The 15,920-nt window shown below is 41.4% G+C and overlaps 1 protein-coding gene across 1 annotated transcript in view; it reads left to right on the forward strand.

The window, feature by feature from the left end:
* Positions 1-15,920, forward strand: part of PPARGC1A (PPARG coactivator 1 alpha) — a 252,579-nt gene that overhangs the window by 148,353 nt on the left and 88,306 nt on the right. Inside the window, exons 6-7 of the mRNA XM_078678397.1 lie at positions 10,971-11,016; positions 11,126-11,199. Of these exons, the coding sequence (XP_078534523.1) occupies positions 10,971-11,016; positions 11,126-11,199 (120 nt within the window). The remainder of the gene's footprint in view (positions 1-10,970; positions 11,017-11,125; positions 11,200-15,920) is intronic.

Genomic DNA, 15,920 nt, shown 5'->3' on the forward strand with positions numbered 1-15,920 from the left:
AATAACCTCCCCCCCCCTCAACTGGCAGTACTACATACGATTCCATCTCGCCAGAAAATGGGAAGGAGTGCATCAGAGCAGGTGAGCTAAGCAACTTCCCTCTACCATCTTTTGAGGACTTTTGCTCTTTGGCTGGTGGGATGTCCTCTGGCTCACCCCTCGACCCTTTACCACCCAGATTCTGGAAACTTTGTCGTGAAGAGTTGTTTCCTCCATTGTTCTCCATCTGTTGCCAGTCTTTCACCTCGGCACGGGTGCCAGACTGCTGGAAACTGGCAGTGGTCTCTCCATTGCTCAAAAAGGAAAATCTGGACCCCACATGCCCAGCTAACTTTAGGCCCCTCTCCCTCCTGCCATTCCCTATCAAAATCTTAGAGAAACTGGCCACAAAACATCTTTCCAACTTTCTTGAAATGAATGATTGTTTGGATGTGGCTCAGTTTGGGTTTCGACCGGCACATGGGACAGAGTCAGCTCTGGTGACTGTTCTTGATGACCTTCGGACGCGGGCTGACCAGGGTCAAGCAGCCTTTTTAGTGCTGCTTGACATGTCGGCCGCGTTCGATACGGTCAACCATGCTACTCTGATCAGGAGATTGACAGAGGCGGGGGTGTCAGGCTTAGCCCTTGAATGGCTGGTGTCATATCTTGAGCAAAGACACCAGGTAGTTGCACTACCACCCTATCAATCTAACATCAAGAGGGTTGGACAGGGAGTACCCCAGGGCTCTGCCATCAGCCCTATCCTATTCAATCTGTACCTCCGTCCCCTGATCACGCTGATCAAGTCGTTTGGCATAACAGTTACCAACTACGCCGACGACACCCAGCTTATCTTCTCGTTTGAAGGTAAGGGTGGGGTGTCACAGGAGATTTTTCATCGATGCATGGGTGCCACGGTAGAATGGTTAGGGAATAATTCCCTCTAATTCAACAGCTCGAAAACAGAGGTATTACACTGTTCCACGGATCGGATCCCCAGACCCCTACCACAGGGTTTTTGGCCTCCCGATTTCCAAGGCACCAGTCTACCTGCTGATTCGGTTCGGAATCTGGGGGTCTTGCTTAGTTCCGATCTACAGCTGGACACCTCAGTAAATAAAACGGTGGCTACGTGTATGGCTTTACTTGGATCCTTGAAAAAGATCCTACCCTTGCTTCCGGCGCAGGCAAGACCAGAAGTAGTGCGGAGCATAATCTTAAGTCGTCTCGACTACTGCAACGCACTGCTACTGGGGGCACCAACTACTGTGCTAGGAAAACTCCAACGGATACAGAATTTTGCCGCCAAACTGGCACTCTCGCGACGTCGCTCGGACTCTTCTACTAAGGCACTCAGGGACCTCCACTGGCTCCCAATTTTTCAACCGGTGAACTTCAAGGCTCTATGTATCGTTTTTAGAGCTTTACACAGTCAAGGTCCGGCCCCTTTGCAGGATCTTTTTTCATGGTATATCCCCTCAAGATCACTCCGATCAGCCTCGGCTCACTTGGTCGTGGTACCCAAGTTTCGGAGGACCCGGATGGGCGGACGATCCTTTAGAATTGCCGCAGCACGGCTGTGGAATTCTCTACCGCTGGGTCTTAGGGGCTTGGAAGTTTTTTCCACCTTTAAAAAAGAGTTAAAGACCCACCTGTTCCCCAGAACAATGTAAATAGATCGGAAGTTGGTAAAATCTCGCTCTGTGTCATAACAGTCTAAGCGCCAGGATGCCCGGCGGGTGACAGTGATAGCGCTTTACAAGAACGTCTATACATACATACATACATACTGACTAGAACTTTGATAATTGCATGCCTTGATAACTATAATGTATCCTACACTATCCTTTAAAGAAACACACTAGCAACCTCACTTAGACTGTACAATCAAGCAGATAGAATCTACCTTAGTCTCTGTCAACTAAACTGCAATGAGCCAGGTTTGAAGGTACTCAACTGGGTGCCATTTAAGTCGGCGATTACCTTCAAGAGTTTTTTAACCCTGCAATAGGGCATACCTTGGTGCAGTTCTAGGTTTTTGCAGAATCTGGTAACAGATTACATCTCGCTCAAAGACCTCCATTCAACCACTGCATAACCTATTAAACAATAGACTTTGAAAGATTAAAGCAAAAAGGCCTATTCCTGGGAGCACATTCTCAGACTATGGAACAACCTGAATTTTAAGTGAAGGGCAAGCCCCAACATCTTTCATTTCAGGAAACCCTTGAACATGGAACTATTCAGTTTGCCATTTGACTGAATATCTGTCATCTAGATAGTGGTGGGCTAAGGAATAATTTATATTCCATTCTTCATCCAGGTGCTCACTAATTACCTCTGTCAAGTTCTTGTCACCACTTTGCACACGATGTTTTCAAATGTTACTTGAGACCCTGACTTATTAGCAGGGCCTAAGCATCTGTCCTTGCTATTCTATCATTGTTGAGTGTGAAGAGGAGCCATGACCATCCACTCCCTCAACAATGGTATTAAATCGAATTTTCCTCTCTATGCATGCATACATGGTTTACTCCATTGCATTTTTCATGTGAACTTGTTATATTTTAAAGCATACCCAGAATGCAAGAGCTTACACCGTAAATTAGAATCCCATTAAATAGGCAATTGTGACTATAAGAGAGCAGCTTGTGTGTGTTAAGGAGTTGTTACATGAAATATGTGATGCTCTAAACAGTGTTTTCTCCTGCCGTTTTTACTCTTCTGTGGTAATAAACCAGAATATAAAAATTGTTCTAAACAACATTTGTTATTAGGCTGCATTTATTTTCTTTTTTTTTTTTTTATATTTTTATTGAGATGGATCGGAATATCAGACAAAGTTACAAATACAAATTAGATACCATGTGATAAAATCAGACATTTACACATATAGACTTAAACCAGATAGCATGTAATACAAACAGACAGTTAATATATACCAATTTCTGTAATTCATAAAAAACCATGAAATATACAAGAATGTTACAATCCTGACAATGTAGGAGGATCGTTCTCCCTTCAGCTGAAAGTCTAATCATCTCAGCTCTCTCCAGTTCCTAAGAGGAGCCCAAATCTTTTTACCAAAATCTTTCCTCCTTTTACCCTTAAAGCTATATAGGCATTCCTCTATGTTATGGATCCCCAGCAACCTAGTTAACCACATCTGAAAAGAGGGCGCAATCGGGTCTTTCCAGGCCGCGGCAATTAAGATTCTAAAAACAGCCACTGATAGAAAAAGGCTGCATTTATTTTCACTGTCATGGCAGAAACAAATATATATACATTATATATTTTTTTCAGTGAAAAAGAAAAGGTTAAAGTGAAGTTTGTACATCTGGCCCCATGAGCCTCATTAGAAAGAAATGTTGTTTATTGTGAAGCACAACCATGCACAATGTTACAGTTCACTCACTCGTGGTAAAGTTAATTGGGAAATATATGTGATCATTTGTACATTTTGTTCTTCAGGGGCATGTTTAGCAGCAGGTATCAATCTGGGCCACCATGTTTGTAAGTTCTGTATCCCCAGAACAGGCAGGTAATGTTCAACAGTTTTCAATAGCTGAAGACACTCTGATCTAGAACTAACCCTATATATCAAAGCAAACTTTAGTGATGGGCAGTTTAATTGGTGCAATCTGAGCATTGTTTGTACATCTTTTTACCATACTGGGAGCTAAGAGTTTCAGTCATAACCTGAAGGAAGGTTATTTAGTAGCACCTTGAACTTACATAGTGAATGCACCTAAATTCAATCCCATTCATTGTGTGTATATGTGTGTGGTTGTAAGTTTGCGAGTGTATGTTCACACACTCAAATGCCCAGTTCTTCTGTGTGTAGCAATGCATTTTGATGTGAACCCAAACTATCATACAAGGCATTTCCACAAAGTCCTCATAAAACAGAATGAATGATACATTCCACCATCTTTTTAACTCTCCATTGTCAAAAGCCTCAGAAATTCGAGAAGTCTTGGGAATTAATATTTCATTCTGGGACTGATATTTCTATTTTTCATAGAAACACGTTATTGAGATTTTGCAAGTTAATATCAAACCTTTTGACTTGTACAGTGATTAAACGGACACAAAAAGCAGCATTGATATCACAGGGAAATGGAACAAGTCCGACAAAGTAATCCCCAACATAACCAAAAGGTGCTATAAATGGCCATCAGTTCCCCAATCTGTGATACCCGACCATTTTTTCCAGAAATTATCATATTTGTTCGGGCACATCCTGACTTTATAGATTATTTCCTCCAATTTGCCACACCAATTAATAACCTTAGGCCACCGAGGAGTCCCAATTGAGAGTGACATCACGTTCAGCTAGTAGTGTGTCCAGCCCAACCAAAGTCCTGTCCCCCCTGGGCCCACCCAATTCGTCCAGGATCCCAAGCAGAGCAATTTTTGGATCAATGCTGATATCCACCACAGCAGATAACATGATAACCATAGCAGACCATCATTTTTGTATCACAGGACATTGCCACATAACATTTTAAAAATCCCCCGCTGGTTTCTCACACGTACGTCATTCTGGGGAATCTATCATCCCTGCTCTCCGCAGGCGAAGAGGGGTCATGTAGGGTTGATGGAGGTATTTAAATTAAATAAAGTGGAGACTGGCTGAGATAGCTAGAGTGCGCTGAGCCATGCAGGCATCTCGCCAGTCTTCTTCATCTAAAGACCACACCCCAACCCTCCCACCGTGCTTCAGCGAAAGCAATGAGGTTGGTGAATGTATCACAAGGGGCTGTAAATTTGGGATATCCCACCCTTGCCCAAGTGCCCATGAGAATTTTGTTTTCCAGGGGACTCTATTTGTGGAGATCCTGAAGCTCATCGCTATGGGCATGCGGGCGTGCCTGAGTTGTAAATAAAGATAGAATTGGGAGTATGTCATTTCAAATTCTTTTGGAGCTCTTGAAAGGATTTCATATGTTGTCCACCCTAAACATTGCCAAGACTTGACAACCCAATAGAATCTCACCCTTTAAATCCCTCCAGAGAGGACGCCTGAGACAACCATCTACCCACACAGAGTGGGGTTTCCTTAGTGAGTTTGCGATACCACCCCAACCACCGGAGGGTTGGCCTCCAACCTTTAAATGCTACCTGCATGATCTCAGGGGCATCAGAGGAAATTGAGCCACCATATGAGATGTGGAGTACATTGTCCAGACCCAGCAGGGCAAACTCACCCCTGTAGGCCGGATCGTCCCATCCCCTGTGCACCCAGTCATTAATGGGGAGTAGATGAGACGCTCAATAATATAGTTGTATGTCCAACATGGCCAGGCCGCCACCGTACATTGCCCAAGCGCATTTCCCAAAGGTCACCTTGGGTGCCCCTCCAGCCCAAATAAATCTGGCTCACAAGGCCAGGACCAAGTCAAACCATGTTTGTGGACTATAAAAGAGATACTTTTGTAATGTGTAGAGGAATCTGGGCATGATCATCATTTTGTACCAGGTTACCCTACCCATGGTGTTGAGAGGGAGATGAAGCCAGCATTGGAGGTCCTCATTAGCTCTGTGCAGCACTGGGGCGAGATTCAGGCTCCATGTCAAATCCCTTCCCCATTATACATACACGCCAAGGTAAGGGAAGCAAACTTGGTGCATTAGAATTATGGATTGCCAGGCTTCACCCCAGTGGTCCCCATTATCCGAACTAATAGGTATTGGCCCCAATTGACTTGAAGCCCTTAATCCTTCCCAAAAACATTAAGGTTTGAAGTACTCTAGGCCCAGTTTCAGCCGGTTTTTACATAAATAGGAGGACATTGTCCCCATATAGGGCTATTCGATCCTCCATTGTCAGTCCCCAGTCGAATCCCCACACCTGGGCATTGCATCAAATCCACACCACCAGTGACTTGATAGCGAGCACAAACAAAAGCGGAGACACTGAGCATCCCTGCCGGGTGCCTCTCTGCACAGGACAGGTGTTTGATAAGACACAATTAACCTGGACCCGGGTTTGAGCACCTGCGTAGAGGACCCTCACGTTTGCACAGAAACGAAGTGCAAGACCCATACCGCCAAGCCCTTTATCAAGATAGGTCCAGTCAACTGTAACAAAGGCTTTTTCAAAGTCTTTTCGAGTTGATCTTGCACTGTGTTTCTTGTGTGTTATTTGGCCATTTTAAGTCCTACTGTGTTTTTTGTCTTCTGAGGTCTTAATTCATTTGTCAGGTACAACACGCTAAAGCCCCGGGGTTGAGTCCACATTATAAGAATGTATAAAACAGTACAAAAAATAAAAATCTTTCTAGTCCAAGTTTATTGTACAGTGGGTGCACTGCACTCAACACGTGATGATCTTGGTACAAGTCCAAGATTGTATTGGCTTTGAGCATTCAATAATGTATGCACAAAACATACAGCGCTGATAATCAATATACACGTCAGGAGAACGTGCTACCTGGGTGAAATCTACCTAGGTCTTAATAATTAAAATGTATAGGGCCTACCTGATTAGATAATGGTGTCATGAATGCCAAGTGTGCATGCGTACATATGTGTGTCACCATGCACAGGTTTCGCAAACTTTCACCCTTTATCAGTGAAAGTAAGTGCATGACTAGCGTTATACATTTCTTTTTGAACTTTTTTTGCAGTCCCTTCGCTTTGCGCACAGCTCTATTGAAGGTCATATTATCTTCAGCAAACAAGCGCACGTGCATTAGAAAGCCAAGCCCGAAAAAATATAGGCAATGGGCCTCGGAACGAAACTCCTTTCAACTCAATTTTTTAAAACAGAAATGGGTTGTTTGAAAACCAAATTAAATAGATGCCCTTACTTCACTCGAAGGAAAAACATTCACATGGCCTTGTCCAGAGATTGACATTGACGTGCAGTCGGGTAGGCCGTGCAGAAGGAAGCACATCATTGAGTTTTTAATTTAGCTGACATTAAGTGGCCCCTGAGGAAGATGCACAGCCATAAAGAAACCCTTGTGAATTGGAACAAGTGCCACTAAAACAATCAACTTAGCACTTTCTAGACAATCATCATTATCTTTAGCCAGTGAGCTGTGAGTTTAAATGTCCACATCAGGATTTACAGCGAGAACGACATTTTAATATGTATTTGTCCTTTGTATTAGGAAGATTATAGAAATGAAAAAAGATACGTACACAATAAGAATACTAAAATCCAACTGTCCAAATCTCATGCATGTCTCCTTTTTCCCTTAAACTGACTGAGACCTCCTACTCCAAAACAATGTTCTACTTGTTTCTGCAGGACATCAGCACTATTACTGACCATTCATATAATACTCTCTACAGACTCACTTAGGTGTCCCTTAATAATAGATGTTGGTACCCAATTCAGAGGCATTGCTTTCATTGATCTCAGTAGGATACCATGAGGTGTTTACCCCAGGGAGATTCAAACCAGTGGCCCACATGTAATGTACTCCACTCAGCATTAGTAATCTGTGGTCACAGAGGCGGGTGCAGTAGAACTAAATGTCAACATAATGTTGCTACTGCTGAAAATTTTAATATAGTTCAGTTTCATTGGCAAATATGAAGTTAGAGGCTTGGCGGACCAGTGAGTGCAGCCAGGAGCTGGCTGCATTGTGGCTATAGCCAGCAAAGATTGAGGGTGAATTTGTAGCTTGGCTGTAGGATAGGCTTATGAATAGTTCGAGCCGTTGAGTTGAAGGTCACAGAGTTGTTCTGTGCATTAGTCACTACACCTTCATGGTGTGTTACCCTATTGAATACTCATGTGATGTGTTTTGTTTGTGTTTTCTCTAAGAAATGATTTGGATTGGACGATAAAGCATTGCTCCCTTGGCAGTGACTTTCATCCTCTGTGGCACCATGCTGTTTAATTCTGAACATTGGCGAACTCATCAGGAATCTACTTGCCCTGTTAATAGTGAACTTGCTAGAATGGTATTTTTGCACTATTTTTCCAGCAACAGTCTTGAAATGCCCCATTGTAAGATAAGAACCAGCAGCAGCTTTCTCTTTCATGGAGCGCACAATCACTAAGTGGTATACAAAGTAGCATCAAGGGCCAGATGTATGACTGTTTTTTTGAGGTCGCAAACCGAAAATTGCCCTGTTTGCGACCGCAAAAAAGGGCCCTGGCATGTACCAATGCTATTTTGCAAGTCAGTGACTCACAAAATAGACTTTGCGACTCTCGCTATTAGGAAACCTCATCCCTTCCTAATACGGAGTAACAATGGAATGTACCATTGTTTGAGACAGCATATGCGGCCGCAAAACACTCGCTGTTTACCACCTACTTCAAGAAGGTGGTAAGCCACGCGGAAATATTTTTTAAGAGCAGGCAGTGGTTTCAGGGACCACTGCCTGCTTTTAAAAAATGAAACAGAAATGTTTCATTTTTCTTTTTTAAATGCAGCCCGTTTTCCTGAAAGGAAAACAGGATGCATTTAAAAAAAACTGCTTTATTACTATTATTATTGTGTTACAGACAGTGGATCCCCCTAGAGGGACCTACTCTCTCCTATGGGAGAGGTGTGGCGCCACGGCCAGGGTGACTGACTCCAGAACCAAGAAGTCACTTCTCAAATCTCTAAAGGTAATTGTCACCTCGAAGACTGGCCTCCCATCACATCGGATAAACTGAGGAAAATTCTTAAATCTATCAAATCGGGTTCTCCCCGTGATCCTATTCCAATCAGCATCATTAGCCAACTGGAAGATTCCACCCTGACGCCCATTACGGAGATACTTAATGCGTCTATGGAACAGGCCTCAGTTCCTGCTCTATGGAAACATGCCATAGTTAGCCCTTTGCTGAAAAAGCCAGCCGCCGACCCTACGATATTGGCCAATTATCGACCAATATCATTGCTTCCTGCTTTTTCTAAAATGCTGGAGAGGCATATTCATGAAGCTCTCTCCACATATGTGGAAAATAATTAACTACTTCACCCGTCTCAGTCCGGTTTCAGGAGTGGTTACTCCACTGAAACCGCCCTGCTTGGAATCACGGAAAAAATCAGAGAGCTTAGAGATGATGGCCAAACGGTGGCCCTGGTCCTGTTGGACCTAAGCGTGGCCTTCGACACCATCTCTCACTCCAAACTGCTCATCAGATTGGGGGAGAGTGGTGTCGAGGGCAAGGCGTTAGAATGGATCAAATCATACCTATCCCTACGGACCTTCCAGATCACCTCCTCTGAGGCCTGCTCGGATGTTTTTTATTCTCCCCACGGTGTACCACAGGGATCCATCCTGAGTCCCCTTTTGTTTAATTTGTACCTCCGCCCACTAGCCTACCTTGCAGAGAACTTTGGTCTGGTTTTGATGACCTATGCAGACGATTCTCAGATTCTATTTTCACTATCTAAATCTGACTCGTCTGACTCTTCTGCACTTAAATCAGGCCTCCATGAAATTTTCTGCTGGATGTCGGCCAACCAACTTAAATTAAATGGGGAAAAAACAGACATCCTCCTCCTAGGGAACAGTAAAGATCTCTGGAGCGATTCCCATTGGCCGACCTCACTAGGCAAGCTCCCGACCCCAGCTACTCAGGTCAGAAATCTTGGGGTCATCATTGATGACAGCCTATCTATGGTGCAGCAAGCAAATAAAGTGGCTGGCATATGTTTCACTATTCTCAGATGGTTACGCAAAATTGTCTGGATGCTACCACTGACCACCCAGAAGACCGTAGTCAATGCCTTAGTGACATCTCGGCTTGACTACGGTAACATCTTGTACCTGGGTGCAAACAAAGCAGTAATAAGACGCTTACAACTGGTACAAAATACTGCGGCCAGACTGCTTTGCAGAATCCCGAGATATGCCAGGATTACTAAACATCTCAGGGACCGGCACTGGCTCAGGGTCGAAAATCGGATCCGCTTTAAAACTCTGAGCTACCTTTTCAAAATCAAAGCCGGGACTGCTCCCAAGTATCTTCAAGATCTTGCCAAGCCTTACCTACCCAACCGCAATCTGCGCTCAGTTACATCAGCGAACTTTGCGGTACCAAGGTATAAACGGGCTAGAATGGGCGGAACATCCTTTTCATTTCTGGGTCCAACTCTTTGGAACACACTGCCCACTCAAATACGCAAAGAAGAAAACTATAGGAGTTTCAGAAAAAGTGTGAAAACCTGGCTGTTTGATAAATAATTTGCCTTCGGATCTGTTTTTCTCTCTAGTTGTGTCCTGTGTTTTGCTGATTCGGCGCCGGGAAACCCTTTGTGGGTAGCTGTGCGCCTTATAAGTGCTATAAAATAAATAAATAAATAAATAACCTGGGGACCACGGTTCGATCCCTGGGGCCAGCGGCAGATTAGCCCAGCACCATGTGACTCTGGGCAATAGCTTGCTTAATCTTCCCAACGGCCTCTAGAGCCTAGAGACCCTAACGGGTGATGGTTTGCGCTTTACAAATGTGGATTATTATTATTATCATCCTACTAAAGTCATATATTGGTAGAGTTGTAACCAGGGCACATTGCACCTTTGTTAGTGTGTGTGAGCGCCAAGGCTACAGGTTTTCATCTAGATAGTGACAATTTTCATGCATCAGAGGAGTGCGCTTTATATATGTTTTCTGGATAATAATGTTCTGGACACATTAGTAATTCCAAGTACCCAGCACATTCTTATGCTTACTGCCATTTACGTAATAAAGACTATGTCATGTAGAAAATCGCCACTATTTAACACACTGGCAAATATGCTGAAAATGTAATTAGCAAATATACGTTTTTTATGTCAAGTTCGCTATAAGTGCTTCTTAGTTCTAGAGACCGACATTTTGTTCTAAATTTCGGTACGTTGAAATTCCCTTTAATTTTATTGGAAAATATCTGTGTCTTTTTGTATTATGTTACTCTATCTGATAATTGCATATTATAAAAAAATTGTTTTTATAACTTCCATTACTACTTTTTATACATAAGGTCTAAAAACACATTTTCAAAATAGCTCTGATTTTAAGGATTTCTTTTTTTCCTTTACAGCCAAGTCAACCTGCCTGTCACTTCCATTGACACCTGAGTCACCAAAGTAAGTATTAACAACTGTCACACCAGTTTTTAATGGAAGGGACATTATCATATTTTGTCTACAGCAGCTCCATTTCAGCTTGTTTTTATAAATGTTCAATGTCTTCCAGTGATCCCAAGGGTTCCCCATTTGAGAACAAGACTATTGAACAAACCTTAAGTGTGGAGCTCTCTGGAACTGCAGGTGAGATCAATTGAATAAATACGTAATTTATATTTTCGATTTGTCTCTAGTTATGAGCAGTTGTATGTTACTGAAGCGAGCTGTATGCCTCATACTCATAACCACATTTTAATCAATAGCAACACCTTCTATATTGTAATCTCGATGAAGAATATTGTACTGTTGTTCATTCACCATTGTGGTGCATAGTCTCTGCTGAGGCATTAGAGTGGCTTAATATCAAATCGTATTATTTTTAGAAACGCTCTCATATATGATTATATATGAGAAACGGCATAAGCTATCTTTGCATCCTAGCGATTTTAAAGTAAGACCATTAGACTGCAATCAGCAAAGGTTTGCATAGTTTCAATGACTTCATTCTTTCTCTCCTCCTTGGGTCGGATCAGGATGCTGTTTTCTGTGCTTCATCTGCGCACTTCTTTTTGGCTTCTTACAGCAGAGCTCAGAAACAGAGGCTGGTAATTGCCTCTTTGTGTTGCAGAGGTCTGCGGTCAGAAAAACATGCATGGACTTGGAGATGTTTCCGAGTTAATGTATACACTCGAGATACCAAAAAGAAACACGGATACCTTCTGCCCTGGCGCTGCTCAGAAATTGGCATCATGATAAGGCACCTGGTTGGTTCAGGTATCATTTATTATGATAGAGACAAGGTGATATGTACGTTTCAGGAAGCTCAAAACCCAAGTAATTAAATGTAACTGAAAATATATGCTTTTTGCCCGAGTAGTGTTAATATGTTGCATACATGGGCTTCAGCATCATCATATATTACGGTAATATTATCATCCTGGAATTAAAGGGACCGCTGACAGTATTTTTAAGACAGGTGAATAAACACCATTGAGGTATTCTAATGCCACTCCTGCAAACATTTTGGAAACTACAGTATAATTGGGGTGGAGAGCATATTTACTATTCTAGGTTCTATTCTATAAACATTGGGGTAAGTGTTTATAATAGGGCTGGGGGTCGAATTAACAATTCTAATTTCAGTCCTATCAACATTGGGATAAGGGCATATATAAATGGTCCAAATGTTCTATACTTAGCTCCATGCCCGCTAACACTGCATAAGTGCACATATTTTGGGTTGTCATATTTACTATTTTAATTCCACTGTCACTCACATTGAAGAAGATGCATATAAGTGGGGGAGGGAGTGTTAGGAGGGGGACATTTACTATTCTAATTTCGTCCCTACAGACATTGAAGAAAGTGCATGTAATTGGGGGCAGGGGGTTATATTTACTGTTTTATCTCCAGCCCTACAACAGTGGGACAGGTGAATATAGTTGGAGATGTCAATTTTACTATTCTAGCTCCCGTTCCAATGCCACTGTGGAAAGTGCACACATTTGAGTATTTCAAATTGATTATTCTAACTACAGTCCCACTAACACTGGGAAAAGTACATACGTTTACAGGTATCACATTTACTAATGTAACCCCAGTCCTACAAACAGTGGAGAAAGTGCATAAAGTTTGGAGAGAAAAATGTATTATTCCAAATCCAGTCCCACTAACATTGGTGAAAGTGCATATGTTTAGGTGACAGCATATTTGCTGTTCTAACTTCAGTCCTACACAAACTGAAGAAAGCACATATAAGGGAAGGGGCATATTTACTCTACAAATATTGGTCAAAGCCCATATAATTTGAGGAGGCATATTTACTATTCTAATTAGAATCCGACAGATATTATGTGCATATATTTGGGGATGTCATATTGAGTAGTATAGTTACTGTTCTCCTAACATTGGAGAAAGAGTTTATTAATGGGCGGGGCCATATTTACTGTTCTAAACCCAGGCTACACATATTGTGATAAGTCCATGTAACCGGATGTTGTTTCTTATATACTAAACTGACTCACCTCCTACCAACCTTATGGAAAGTGCTTACATTTAGAATTCCTATCACACAATCAATATATAAAACATGTATAATTTTGATGTTTTAAATGTAACTACAACTTCTCTAAATTTTTTGAACATCTCATGTGTTTGCAACATTTTTGATGTCACATGAAATATTAAAAATATTTTGCTCAAATTTAAAAATAATTCAGAAAAAATGTTAAGAATTCTAAATTGAAAACTACAAGCATATAAATAATAACTATTACATTCTAACACAATAAAATGAAAATTAGTAATATTGCATTTAAATACATGAAACATATCATATGTTATGTCATGTTATGTTATGATGTTTTATAGAGTGCAAAAACTGTTGCCCACAAAGGGCTTCTTGAAGCCAAAACAATCAGATGCATCAAAAATCCTCAATTCCTTGTAAAACACTCATACGAGGTGCGTTTTAGAAATTTTCTAAAGATGGAATAAGCCTTAATTCTCTTCTCCACCGTTAACCTATGAAAAGCTCTTCTATGAGCAGAAATCCTGGTTCCCTTAGGAAGCCTGAAAATGAGATATACTGCTAAATTCTGAACCACTTGCAAGCTGCCTACGCTCTGGAGCAAGAAAAGTGAAGGTTTTCATGAACAGCTCACGGGAGAACAGACACATCAATGTTATTTTATTTATATGACTTTGGAACAAATGTTTGTCATCAAGGTTTATACCCAAGTCATTGATCACTAAATTGGGAGGTGGAGTTGCACCCACATTTGATTCCCACTGTATATCAGACCAAATCTGTTTATTAGATCTCACCATATATCAGACCAAATCTGATTATTAGGCCTCATGACCATCACCTCTGTTTTATAAGAGTTCAGTTAGAGTGCGTTCCTTCTCATCCATTTAGCTTCTTCCTGTAAGCATGTTTGCATACGTCCTTAGGTGGAATCCAAATGAGCTTATAAGCTTCATCAGTGGATGGAGAAATATTTATATTCACTTGCGGCTGTTGCAGGTAAGAGTGGTGAAGCGGATGGGGGGAGTTGACAGATAACAACGAGGGAAAAGAAAAAAAGAAAAAGAAAACCACTAAATTTACGCTCACCGCATCAGTGACTGGTCATCTTTCTATCGGTTATTCTTTTAGATAGTGTTAACAGGTGTAGGAAATTACAAAATCATAAGGTAATATCACAAAATGTGCTTCAATATGCCCCAAAATGTGCCTTTTTCTTGCCACAAAATTCAGCAAACACCTGCACATAATGTGGTTCTCCCTTGAGGCATAATTCCAATGGCCTTGCCTCTAGTATTTGTAAGGAGAAGCACATCTTTTTTGCTGGATAAACCTGTTTTTTTATAGAATCTTAATGTCTTTGCATAGTTCTCTTTTTCTAAACTTCTATATTTCTTCCAACATATTCTTTCCAATTTTTTACAACCTTTCTGATCTTGTAGAGTTCCTTAGTAAACCAAGGTGTCAACATTCTGATTCATTGGAATTTGGGACACCTCAGTGTCGTAATTCCATCTAGGGCTGAGCAGATCCAGGTCTTAAATAAAAAGTAAGTATCCTCTATGTCCTGTCCAAGAAGAGGGAAGTCCCCTCTAATGCTTTGGTTTGCTTTGCCTGTGTAACCTTGCCCCAAGTCTGTGAAACCCTGGGCTTAATATCTTATCTTAAGGCAGGACTGGTTACTTTAAAGAACTGGAACCACCTTGATATCCGAAGTGTTATCATGCACTAATAAGATCCTGTCCAAAGTGTACTTTTTCTCTCAGGTGGCACTGTCAACCAATTGAGTCAAACAAAATGACTCACAACTATCTAATAGGCATTTACCTTTCCACTGCTTTTTGCAATCTGCCCAAAGAGTAAAATCTTGCAGCCCGAATAGCCATAAAAGGTCTATGGTTTTGTTGCTGTTAAACTGCAGGAACTCTTCTTATAATCCTAACTTATGTCGTTCAGGTCTGGAGAGTAGCAGAATTGTGTTACCCCAAAACATCAGTTGCACTAAACTCCTCACGTGAAATAGTCTGAACTGTGATGCATCGATATAGCAGATCAGGGATTGAAGAATCCAGAAGCCAAGTCACTGTAACAAAAAGAAAATCGAAATCATATTCTTTGATTACATCATCAACTTTCAGTCCATGCTTCACCAAAGACCTAGCATTCATAAAGGCACAATTGAATGAAGTTTTGGGAAGCCTTTTCCCGGCCTTAAGGTCAACCAGCTCCTTTTTTGAATAGGAGATACATCCATGGTCCGTATCAAAATAGGCAGCATGTCAGACACTGGTTGCTCAGGGGTGCTGACGGGCACAAACAAGTGTGCCTTTAACATGGTAGTAGAGCACCTGATACACAGTTATTTTCCCGTATCCTTCTTATAATCCAATATGGAGCCCTTACACATGCTTAGACTCCAAATTGGAGACTAGAGCCTTAACTTTGCTGCTGCTGAAAATGAAGCTAAGTTGTTTAAAGTGTAACGTGCCCCAGAAATGAGAACTTCAAACCCGAAAAGTTCATAACCAATTAATATACACTTCAATGCCCCCAACATCCTAATATCAGTATTGCAAAAATTCGACATTGTTTAAATCACTCACAAGAATTTTCAAAGAATTTTGTGTGCCATCACACTGCCCTTTCATTCTTATGATCCTACGGTGCTCTTGAACATACTCAGACTCCAACTCGGAGACATGTATTTATTTTAATTTGTTCCTATATTTATCAATATTAAACAATATTTCAGAAAACTTAAAAATATATTTCTACTAATATTAGGAATTTGAATCATAGTGTTAAACATTTTTATCAATATATATTATTACTCAAT

Source organism: Lissotriton helveticus, chromosome 2_2, assembly GCF_964261635.1.
Source record: "Lissotriton helveticus chromosome 2_2, aLisHel1.1, whole genome shotgun sequence".
In the NCBI taxonomy this organism is placed as follows: Eukaryota; Metazoa; Chordata; class Amphibia; order Caudata; family Salamandridae; genus Lissotriton; species Lissotriton helveticus.